General features: G+C 37.2%; 1 protein-coding gene across 2 annotated transcripts in view; it reads left to right on the forward strand.

Annotated features, from left to right (window-relative positions):
- Nucleotides 1-1,322: 1,322 nt before the first annotated feature.
- Nucleotides 1,323-12,601, forward strand: part of LOC124535646 (sortilin-related receptor-like) — a 46,173-nt gene continuing 34,894 nt past the window's right edge. For both annotated transcript variants that reach the window (XM_047111926.1, XM_047111927.1), the window contains exons 1-4: nucleotides 1,323-1,730; nucleotides 2,903-3,157; nucleotides 5,083-5,244; nucleotides 6,743-6,991. In XM_047111926.1, the coding sequence (XP_046967882.1) occupies nucleotides 1,473-1,730; nucleotides 2,903-3,157; nucleotides 5,083-5,244; nucleotides 6,743-6,991 (924 nt within the window). In that variant the 5' untranslated portion in view covers nucleotides 1,323-1,472. The remainder of the gene's footprint in view (nucleotides 1,731-2,902; nucleotides 3,158-5,082; nucleotides 5,245-6,742; nucleotides 6,992-12,601) is intronic.

A 12,601-nucleotide genomic window follows, 5' to 3' on the forward strand; every position in this document is an offset into this window, starting at 1 on the left:
TCATTTTTTGCAGCGAAAACAACTAAACTTGTTTGATCAGGCACAAATTCGCCGCGACTACCGACTTCGCCGGTCGCCGTCGCATGTTTGGTACATTGCTATACGTTTGTTTCAGTCACAGGACGCTTCGCAGTTTGCATTGCGCGAATATTCGCGTCGGCGAATGTCCCGTGGCCAGGCTGTAAGGCTCTCACTCGCGTCCAACTCAACGCTGAATGTTCGATAAAAGTTCCCAACAACAATCCTACAGTGTGCTAACGCTAAAGTACCGTACACTCCGTAAAGCAGTTTATTCCTGGAATATTCGTAAGTCAAATGGATCCCTCCGATCGTAGGGACCGACATGTGCTCCCAATTTGGGATCGGCCTTAGCGTATCTTTTCTAGCAATCATAGGCATTAGCGTCGTCCTGAATTCCTAGGTGCACTTGATCATTTAAAAAAGGTAACCGCTAGAACCCATCAAAATGTAGGCCTTTCGCCATCACCTCCTTGTCCTCCAAGATATAGGAATCTATTACTACCAGCTCCAGCGCCACCTGGAGGAGGGTGCTCTGTAGCGACTGCTAGCACGGTACCCGTCTGGTTTACTCATACATGAGCGGAATCAATCGAGTCCAAATGAAAGGTATTAACAGCTAGTTTTGACAGTACCGAAAGCATTCGATGGCGTACGGTTGAAAACTTTTCTTTTGGAGATTTCTAATGTTATTCGGAGATTTTTTATTTAATGGTATTATTATAATTAGTTCAAAATTCGAATTATTAAAACCTGAAATTATAATGGCGAGCACTCTATAATTGATACCGGCTTATTTACACTATTTTTTTTAATTATATGGTTATAAAAAACCAGAGAACTCATTCGGTCTTACACTTTTATTCCGGGAACAGCGTCGGGGGCGACGCCTCTTCTAAGGTCTTTTTCCGCGGAGCTAAGAGTAATCTTCACGCATTACTTCATCGAATAATAGAGTTAATATGACTTTAAAGTGAGGATAGACATTGATAATTTAATCTTATTGACATAACCCTTACTGCATAAATAACATACGATTCAACAGTATAGCAATTTAAAAAAAACAGATGTTTATTATGTGTGAAGTTATATTAGTTTCCAATTTTAAATCAGCTATAAGCTAATCGAAAATTAATTATTGGTTCATATTCGATCTTAATTTACTATTCTTACGGTATAGTAGTTTATACTCTGTTGTATTTTAAAATTTATTGTCAGTTTTTTGTCATTTGACTATTTGACGTTATTTCTTGTTTGACAGTAGCTTGACATTTGAACTTTTAAAAATTTTGTTGTCATTATTCAATTGTCATTTCATTGTGTTTTTGTTAATCAGTCAGTCAGTGGTCCAGCCATAGATTAAACACTTTATATTTGTGAATTGTGAGGTCCAGCGCAGTTTTGTACGATTTACAGTCGATGTCGGATGAGTTTGGATTTGCAGTGATGACAAAATGTTAGCGGCATTAGGATTTAAAATTAGTATTATTGCAGTTGTGAATATAATATCGTGTGTACTAGGTGTACAGCATTATGATCACCCGGCAGTTAATCTTTACGTGGCAGAGCCACATAATAATCATAATCAAAAAATAACTGTAATAAATAGACATATAGAAGAAAGTACTAGTGCAGCTTTGGAGAGAAAAAAACGCGATGCATCGACAACACTGCCGCCACCTTTGGAAACGCATAAAAATATAAGCTCATGGGTAACAATCATTTCCTTATTAATTCAATAACTCCCCTTTGTTTTGATTTTTTAATTGTTCGCTACCCGTATGATTCGTCAGTTATTTATAGTTATTTATATTTTGTTGCTTGTCATTTAGATACGGCGAGTACACGCACTATATATTTACATTACATACTTTCTTCTATATTTATCACGTCACAACGACGTATATTGTCGCACCAAGGGTGACTACTTTTAGTATATTTATTGAAGGGCGTTTACTGTGAAGAAATTATTTAGTAAGAATCATTACTTGCACAATTATTTCTTATAGTAAACAAACACAACAATCCTCGTATTTAATTAGTGAGCTACATTTTATGACAAGATTTATATAAGTTAATATATATTAATGAAATTATTACTGTTTTGTTTCTTTGAATATATTTTTAAATAATAAATTAAATATAATTTGTATCTGTTTCAAATATTTTTAGTACACAGTTTGTTTTCGAATTTTACCGTTCAAATTGGATTCTATTTCTTATCAAAGATAAGATTTTGGTACATTATAGTCAAGACAAAGGAAATATGTACATAATTATTTTATCAAAGGCACAGATTATCTTTTGGTTGATAGCATACTATTTTTTTGTTATGGAATAGTAAAGACCTATAATACCATTATTTTTCAATAACATTATCACTACACAGTGTAAAACAACATTGTTAGTATGAAAATATATTATTCCAATAAGAATTTAATCCATAATTTTACTTTATTGAATAATTTAATTTTTGTTTCCATGATAGTTTTCCCCATTTTATTACTTATATATATATATTTTAAATTACAAGACCTGCTGTATTAAAAATATTATTGTAACAATAAATATGTAATAAGTATATAACTTATTTTATCGACACACTATTGTATACCTATCGTATTATCCTAGCAGTTAGTCTTGATTAATATATCACACTATATATACTTACGATGGGAATCTCAATTCATGCTTTTAAGATAAATAGTTCACAATATTTTTACTATTTAGAGGTGTAGGACATAATGAATATTATCTTTGAAGAATTTAAATAATGGTCTTTAATTAGTCAATAACAAAGGAAAAATTATAAATAGAAAACAACAATTACATTTATTTATTAAAGATATAAATTGCATTCTATTGTTTCATATATTTCTTGTAGACCACACATCTCAACGATGGTCATCAGCAACTAATGGTCCATTGGGTTGGGGAAGGATCTGACGTTATCATTTGCCTGGCTAGAGATTCAACTTCAAGGAACAAAGGAGTTGCATCATCATCAGCACTGTATATATCTTATGATTATGGAAAGAACTTCACTAACAAGACAGAAGTCTTTCGACTAGGAGATGAAGCTGACAGTGGTTATGCGCAACTGGACAAGTTCTTCAATCATCCTAAATATCCGGAGTTTGTGAGTAGCATTTACAATTTTTTTTTAAATATTATGACCCTATTATATGTAAGTTATTATTAATAAATAAATGAAAATGAAATGAAATGAAAATGAAAAATGAAATGAAAAAATGTTTATTAACAAGAAACAACATTTATAATAACATATGAGTTATGAAAATAGAAGCAAAAATTTTTTTTCTAATATTAAAAATGAGTATTTTATTTTTATGAATAATATCAGTATATGAAGTTAGTGCAATTAAGCCGATATGGCAGGATAGTTAGATCTCGTCCATCTTAACTGATGACTGCGACCTTAATTATTACCACTGGATTTCATTGTGCTTGATTGCAAAAGAAAATTTTGTTTGTCTATTTTCAATTAAGTTCTGAGAAATGTAAAATCTTAGATCCTAAATAGTTTCTTTTAAAGTACATTTAAAAAAAACGAAATGCTTCATAAAAAGATCTGCAATATTTTTAGCCGCTTACATTGTGGTGAAAAATAAATTGGCAAACATCAATATCATAGCAAACTAAATGACTTTACCAAGGGCATGTATGTCTTTGTCGAAAAGAAACATAATACAAAGTAATCTGATCTTAATATTTATCTAAATGACAAATCGGCGATAGTCGCTGTCTAATAATAATCGCATTGAACTGAGCTACGCACTGACTACCACTTGTGTCAAATTACCGTATGCGGTTATATTCGATACTGTAACAAAATGTTATTGTATGCATAAGATGTAAATTGAAAATAATTATCATGTATTTTTTGGGGTTCGGTAATCAAAATAATAGTCTTTATAGTTTTTTAGTTAATAAAAATATTTTATATACTTAATTTAAATATGGATTTTTGGTGATATCAAGCTTAAAAGTTATTATAATTCAAGTCTATTCCTTTATCATTTTGAATGTAAGGGGCGAAGGTAACAAAAGAAATCCTTTACCTAGGATCAAGTCCAAACATGGTCGAATTAAAATGATTGTTTTTATCTACACATTGTCACTTTGGTAGGTAAAATACATACCTACAAAAGATTGATAAAATACATAAACAGCTTACAATAAACAATCAAAATGATAATGTTCTCATACCTTGTTATATTATCAGTTTATATTTTTTACTAATTAGTAATTGAATGAATTACTTATAAAAATTATATTCTAACATAATTTTGCTTCTGTTTCGTCCTGCTTTTTTTTCGTATTTCATTAGAACAGTATTTAAAAATTCATTTTACATATATTTTGAATTGTTTATTATTAGTATAAGTCGTTAGAAATACTTATTATTTATCAAAGCATATAATATCAATTCAACAGTTCAATGCACGAAAAATCAACACACATAAATGCTATGATTCATTTACTTATTCAACTGTCTGGAGAGATAATGACTACAATTATACGGCTAATTAATATCGGTTTTATTCCTTCGTGAATATAGACTATTACTATTATTTCATTTTTACCGGTGTCTTTATAAAGATTATCACTATAGTTACCACCCACGTGTTAGCTGTTCTATCTAAAAGCTTTACTTTTTAATGCTATGTTATGGAAGTCGGTATATAAATTAAAGGTAAACATAATTTAATTCTCGTATTTGAAGTGTATTGATGGTATAAGGAGTAGTGAATATTTCTTATAGCTCTAGCGCCTATAAGCGGTGATTAACTAATTCATTAGCTCGTCTACCTTTTCATAATAAATAAAAATCTCTCTTATTAAAGAATGACTGCGTATTTAAAATTATTGTAATTTGTTTTGTTTAAGGTATTTATCCGATAAGCAGTATTAGTCTTTATGTAAATGTAACTATTTGTATGCCAATTAATTCGTGTTCTACTTCCTGTTATCAAGAAAGTCAATAAATACTTTTAAAAGTACTTTATAACAGTTTTGTAATATAATTATTTTGCTTTTTAGTGTGTCTTCGTGGATTCTACAAATAAAAAACTATATTACACCCAAGACAATGGAAGGACTATACACAGGTCGGACCTCAGTTTTCATCCTAGTGAACTTGCTTTTGATGAGGAAATTCCAAACAGATACGTTATCTTGGATAAGGTTAATTCAACACGTAACGTAAGTATTTTAAACTTTTCATACTGAACTATTCATGATACATTAATTATTATTTTTACATTTAAAAGAAAGGCAGGCACTCAGCACGAATTAACTGTTTTTTATAATATGTATTTTCTATGTAACAACATTACTGTAGCGTGATACCGTTATTTTAAGCAACGTTAAAACAGTTTGTAGGTACTTATTTCGCGGTCAAGGTTAACACACACTAATGATTAAAAAACAAATAACGGAACTTTTATTGCACATGATAAATTAAACTTACGCAATCGTTCGCTTATCTTTCTATAGTTAAGTATATGTTTTGATTCGGTCAAGAATTTCGATTTATTTCATGATGATTCAGCATGGTATGGTAGATCACATGTGTCTTATTATCGTAATCGTCGCCGTCATTTGTGTATCTTTTATTAGACGATGTATTAATATTTTTAAATTTCCTAGATATCATGTATTCGTTTTTCTGGATTTCATCGAAAAATTGCCGAAAAATTACCTAAAATAAAGTCTTGATCGTTAATTCATAGCAAAAAATTGTTATATATATATTGAATTCTACCTAGGTAGGTTAATATTACAGAATAACCACAGTGAAATATATTTGCTTTTTGGGTAGTCAGTCGGGCGTCCGCAGAACAAATGACAAAGTTTCATTGATATGATATGAGTGACTCAGGAACACATTATGCATACTATATAACATACAATTGTTGAAATCGCTGTTCGTTTCCGTCTATGAGATCGGCTTGTGATCACTTGAATGATGTCCAGTGTTGTGTCCAGTTACTGGCACAAGGGACGTAATGGTTTAGATCCGGCATGAATGCCGGCGCATTGAGGCGGGCGGCGTAAATAACCGTTGTAAACTTCTTACAGTGCTGGTCTGCTTGTGTCTATGGACGATGGTGATCACTTACCCATTAAGTGGCCCATTTGCTCGAGTGCCCGTATCTGTTGAAAAAATGTATACATTATTTATTATTTCAGTTAATCCAGTTTTAAACTGAAATGGTTTATAATATTGAATTAATCATTTTGATAGTGAGATAGTAACGATGAATGTACTACTATTATTTGGACACGGCTTCTCTCGAATGTCTGTGTCTGACGTACCCTAAGTCCTTTTTGTAGCCGTGACAATTGTATGCTAAAGTTCATAATATCCGTTAGAGTTGTTGAGACGTAATAAACAAATAAGGGAACTATCTTTCTCAAACAAGTTCAAAATTCAGAACACAGATTGATAACAGATTAAAAACATTTGTATTCAATTGTAAATTATTATTATTTCAAAAATACGTACAGTTTTTGAAAACTAATCGAGCGATTAATTATTTTGCATATAACATAGCGTTTATTTCAACATTTTATGATACAGCGACTTTCGATTATTATAAATTGTTAAATGAGTAGAAAAAAAATGCAAATAGGTTTCGTAACAGACGACCTTGTGCGCGCTAATTCCAAAAGTCATTATGCATCGAACTTGTTTTAGCTCTACATGACCTTGGATGGAGGAAAGACTTTCAAGATGATTCAGAGCTACGTTAAGATGTTCTTCTGGCCGTCGGGACCTGGTTTCTCTAAGATATTCTACGTCGAGAGATGGAAGCCGGGCGGTAACAGTACCGTGCTCAGTGTCAACGATCCGACTAACATGGCCAACGCTCATGAGCTGTTCACAGACGCAAAGGACTTCCAGATCAAAGGGGATTTTATGTTCGCAACCAAACAATCAAAAGAGGTAAGTTTGTATATTATAATAATATAATTTCGCCTGACCTGATTAGAAAATAAATAATTGCGCAAAACTAGAGTAATTAATAAAAAATATAAAGTCATACATAATGCATAGTTCTTAGCTAGTCAATATGTGGCCTCAGGAAATTTGTCCCAGGTATCATGAAGCCTTGAAAAAGGACAAATTCAGTTCCAAGACCATTCCAACGATAGGTACTAAATTTAACATCTAAGTTTTCCTTATTCTCTTCATCGTATTATAATTTATCTGCGATCACAAATACCTACATTTATTGGTACAAAAGGTTTTTTTTTTATATTTTTTTCTCTCTTGTTAGTGAAACTAACCTTGTCTAGATAGTTGATATAAATGTCGCTTCCTTATGCTATTAAGATAGGACCTTTTGAAACTGCTTTACACAACATTGCTTTACATATAATCATATCTAGTGTATGAAAAACAATCGAATTAATATAGTATATTTTTTGAAATCACGTTAAAACTAGAATAGAACATTAAAATGTATTTATCAAAAACTTCTACTTTACTCATATGTATTTTCCAGTGCCGTTACATAATCTAGTCTATTAAAATTAATATTGGTCAAAATGTATCGTAAATGCGAAATAAATAACCTCTATAGTTTTGCTAACTGTACTTACAGCACAATCTTTAAACCGTAATGAAATGCATTTAATAAAATTATAAACATTACGTTTATTATTATAACCTCCGTGGTCGAGTAGTGTGTACACCGGTTTACATGGGTACGCCACTCCGAGGTCCCGGGTTCGATTCCCGGCCGATTCAATGTAGATTATCATTTGTTTTCTACGTTGTCTTGGGTTTGGGTGTTTGTGGTACCGTCGTTACTTCTGATTTCCATAACACAAGTGCTATAGCTACTTACATTGGGATCAGAGTAATGTATGTGATTTTGTCCCATATTTATATTTATATTTATTATTATTACCATCTAAGTAAGTAAAAAGGTTACATTATGTTTTCCTGCTTGTTGTGTGGTTCAATAACATCCTGTAACATTTCCCTACAGCATGCCATTTGTTTTTCCTTCTTAGCTTGTTAAGCGGCTAAATTATGCATAGTGCCGAAATTCTTCGTTATGTAAAAGGAGCATATATTGTTAAATCAGTTCTGAGGTTTGGCTGTGAAACCGTAGCTGACTAAATTTCTTTGGCATTTATTATATTAGTATGGATTAAATTTGTGGTCATCATCCGTATGTGTTCGTATAAGTCCAGACGCGTGGAAAAAAATTGAGAGATCAATTTTATTACAATTGAGTTATTTTTTTATTATGATATTACTTATCAAATATAAGTTATACATTTATGTGATTCGTGTAATAAAATTGGAATACCGAACAAGTGATTCTAATACAATGGCTGTCGAATAACTTACATAGTATGGACATAAAATTGTTTCCATCTGAAATTCTCCATTAAAAATATATAGACAAAAAGTTAACGATTATTTTTGTCAAATAACTATTAAAATTTTTATAATCTTTAAAATACTTTCTGGGACTTATTGTGGTGACCACAGATTAAGTAGGAAGCTTGGATACTAAAAGCCATCAGACCAAGCGCTACCAAATTTTGACGCGCTCCTACTTTAGTTTTAGTTCGTATAATTTGATCGTTATAACTGTTCAAACTCTTCTAAGGTAATTTAATCAAGGCAATGGAAGAACCTACCATTGGAAGTTGTTATGTTTGCCAAAAATTAATTAATTAATAATTAAGTTTAAGCAATGATTTTGCCCGGTTCTCATACTATCTATTGAACATACAGTATCTAATCTACTCTAAATCTGTTTTGGTAACAAATTGTTAATATGTACATCCGAGAATCGACCCGTCGTGCCATTCAGGTATTGGTCAGCGTTAGACAGTAGTTTGAACGTCCAATGACCTATATAAATATATTGAGATTTAGTACATGTATGTTCCTTGTAGGATACTCTGTCAGCGGCCGCTCTTATACCACTCATAAACCTACCTCTTATTTAGTAGTATTCTTTCCGTATAGGATTTCGTTTATTGAGTTTTTTAATCACTTAAGGATGTTTAAAAATAATTTCGATAATTATTCTGAATTTAATATAAAAAAGTGTGATATTACTTTGAGAAATATTTTTTTTTATGGTTTAGGTTGGCGGACGAGCATATGGGCCACCTCATGGAAAGTGGTCACCATCACCCATAGACAGTGACGCTGTAAGAAATATTAACTATTCCTTACATTATCAATGTGCCACCAACCTTGGGAACTAAGATGTTATGTCCCTTGTGCCAGTAGTTACACTGGCTCACTCACCCTTCAAACCGGAACACGACAATTCTGACTACTGTTGTTTGGCGGTAGAATAACTGATGAGTGGGTGGTACCTACCCAGACGGACTTGCACAAAGCCCTACCACCAAGTAAAATATCTGTAAGCAGTGAAATAATATTTTATATTACATGATTCACTATTTAAAAAATGTACGAGGAAATGTTTTTGCTACAAGTCTTTTTGTTATTGCCCATCACTCATGCCCTACGTGACTTGACTGTACAGGGGCTTAATTAAAGGTTTTATTCAGTATTTTTTCTGTTAAATCAAATACTTGTAAAAAACTATTAATATTAGTAATGGTAAAGAAAAATGTACGTGTGCAGTTGTTCATAGCAAGCCTTGCCGTCGATACCGCAGTTTCGCCAATATGGAGAATATTGGCGAAACTGCGGTATCGACGGCGGTATTAAAAGTATCAGCTGTAACGTTTTTCTTTCCGATAACGTTCTCTTAAAGTATATTTGACAAACATTATGTTACTGTTTTATATCCCTACTATAACAACTTTTGCAATTGTTTATAATAGTTTAGGTTTGGTTTAATAATATGAATTTTGAAGGGCATTAATACCTGTATACCCTTTTTTTTTTTTTTTTTTTTTTATTACGCTGGAAAAACGCTTTGCGCGCTCCCCCCACGTGATGGAAAATGGGGGGGTGTGTGGGACTCCCCGGAGCCCTGAACGCCGAGTGCGCCCAAGCACACCGGGTTTACCCACTAAAAAACCAGCGGTACCCTCTCCGTCTTTCGGCGGACGCCACGGGATCGCTTACGCATGCTACCGTGACGCCCTGACGGTCGGCCCGCTTATACGGGCCTCCAACAGCTAGGGGGGATTCCCAGGGTACTGGGACCCCCCCTGGTCCCTACGGCGCCTATTGAGGCGGAGGGAGAAGATGCGCGTAGCGCCTTTTCCTTCTCCCCGGTCGTCTTCTGCGGAGCGAGTCAGCGGCGGCATTTTTTTCCCGCTCCCGCTCCGCTGCTTCCTTCTGCGACATGACACTTTCGCAGAAGGAGCGCATCTCTGACCAGCACACCTCGCTACCGAGCATGGTGTTGATAACGCTCGGTAGCGAGAGGTCTCCGCCCATAGTCGCCGCAAGGATGTGCCTCTGGGGCCCCCACGCAGCACACTCGTACAGGGTGTGGTACGCCGTGTCCACTGGCGCACCACACTCGTGACAGGAGGGTGACTCCTCCCGCCGCGCTATCCCGTGCAGGTACTTACCGAAGCATCCGTGTCCGGTAAGTACCTGCGTCATTCTATACGACAGTGTGCCGTGCTTCCTCTCGACCCAGCGACTCAAGTGGGGACGGATCGCCTCCACTGTCGCTAGGCCCGCCGTGGGAGTCCCCAGATCCTCCTGCCATCGGGCGATCAGGGCTTGCTGGGCTAGAGCCCTGATCCGCCCGATCTCCGCCGACCCTGGACGGTCGCCGCGGTCCCTCGCCTCGACCCGGAACCGGTACACTTCCGCGAGCACCTCCGCCTGGAGCTCCCAGGGCGGATCGCCCGCGAGAAGTGTCGCCGCAGTCCACGACACCGTACGGTACCCTCTGATGCCTCTCACCGCTATGACCCTCTGGGGCTTTCGCAGCAGAGCCCGATTTTTAGCGGTGAGGGCGTCTATCCAGATCGGGGCACCGTACAGCGCCATCGACCTCACTACGCCGGAATAAAGACGCCGGCATAGCGACCCCGGCCCTCCCACATTCGGAAGGAGGCGACCAAGAGCGGCAGCGGCGTTGATGAGCCTTGGGCCGAGATAAACAAAATGCTGCCCGAAGCTCCATCGTCCGTCCAGGATCAGGCCCAGATACTTCATCTGGGCCTGCACCTTGATAACCGTCCCCTGGACGGTGATACTCGCCCCTCGTGGGGGTCCTTTTCGTGGACCGTGAAAGAGGAGGGCCTCCGTTTTGGATATGGAGACCCTCAAGCCCAGCATTCCCATGCGGTCCACGGTGAGAGCCGTTCCGACTTCGGCAAGGCGAGCCGCCTCCCGGAAGTCCCGTCCAATCGCCGTGACGAGAGTGTCGTCAGCATAACACAACACCCCCATCCCGGGAAGGACGGGAGCCCGCAGGAGCCAGTCGAAACCGACGTTCCATAGAATTGGGCCGAGGACCGACCCCTGTGGAACGCCGCAGCCCACTCGATGCCGGACGATCCTCCCATCGACCCCCGCCCAGAGGATCTCCCTGTCCTGGAGGTACGCCTCCAGCAGTCTCCTCAGATAGGTCGGCACCCCATGGTATCGGAGTGCCTCCCGTATCGTCTCGAAAGGGAGACTGTTGAAGGCGTTCGCCACGTCAAGCGACACAGCCAGGACGACCTGCCCCCGGGCCACCGCTTCCGTCGTCCGAGTCTTCAGGGCGTTCAGGGCGTCGACTGTCGATCGGCCCGCCCTGAATCCGTACTGCGCCTCCGAGAAACCCGGACCGACCTCCTCGAGGTGCTGAACGAGACGGGCTGCGAGGACCTTCTCGAAGAGTTTTCCCGTCTCGTTCAGCAGCACAATTGGCCTGTATGCCGAAGGGGAATCCAACGGCCGACCTTCCTTCGGCAACAGGACCAACTTCCCTTCTTTCCAAGGCTTCGGAAACTGCCCGCTGCACAGACACTCGTCGAATAGCTCCCGAAGCCTTGCACCTAGGTATTCCAGGGCGTCGCACAGAATACGCCCTGGAACCCCGTCCGGACCCGGCGCCGTCTTCCTGGCCCTCAAGCGACCGAGGGCCATCTCCATCTCCCGCTCCGTAATCAGTGGTGAAACCACTGGGTCTTCGGTCACGGAGCGGGGCAATACCTGTATACCCTTCAAAATTCACTGAAAATCAATTGTATGCGTAGTTTTTTTTTCGTTCGTTCGGAAAGTTTCCAAACTAGTTTTATTGTGCGAAGCAAGTTTTTAACATGTGAAAAGGTATTAACAACAATAGGTGTATAAAAAATATATGTGACCGTTTTCCTTATGCGTCCCTGGTACTTTTAATTATAAATCTTAAGTTATTATATTTTTATGACGGTCCTGTAAAGGTTAAACCGTTTAAGTGTTTTAATTACTTAATATGTAACTAAATGTTTATTTTTGTAAAACTATTCATGGATCCGGATTTCCCGATTGCTCCACCTACCTTTATATAGTGAGGTAGACGAAAAATGTTTAATTCATTAATCCGTAATCGGTGATGTGTATAGCATGCGTTATTTCTTCCTCATTTATGATACTCTGGTATTGGTACAGATT

Source organism: Vanessa cardui, chromosome 15, assembly GCF_905220365.1.
Source record: "Vanessa cardui chromosome 15, ilVanCard2.1, whole genome shotgun sequence".
In the NCBI taxonomy this organism is placed as follows: Eukaryota; Metazoa; Arthropoda; class Insecta; order Lepidoptera; family Nymphalidae; genus Vanessa; species Vanessa cardui.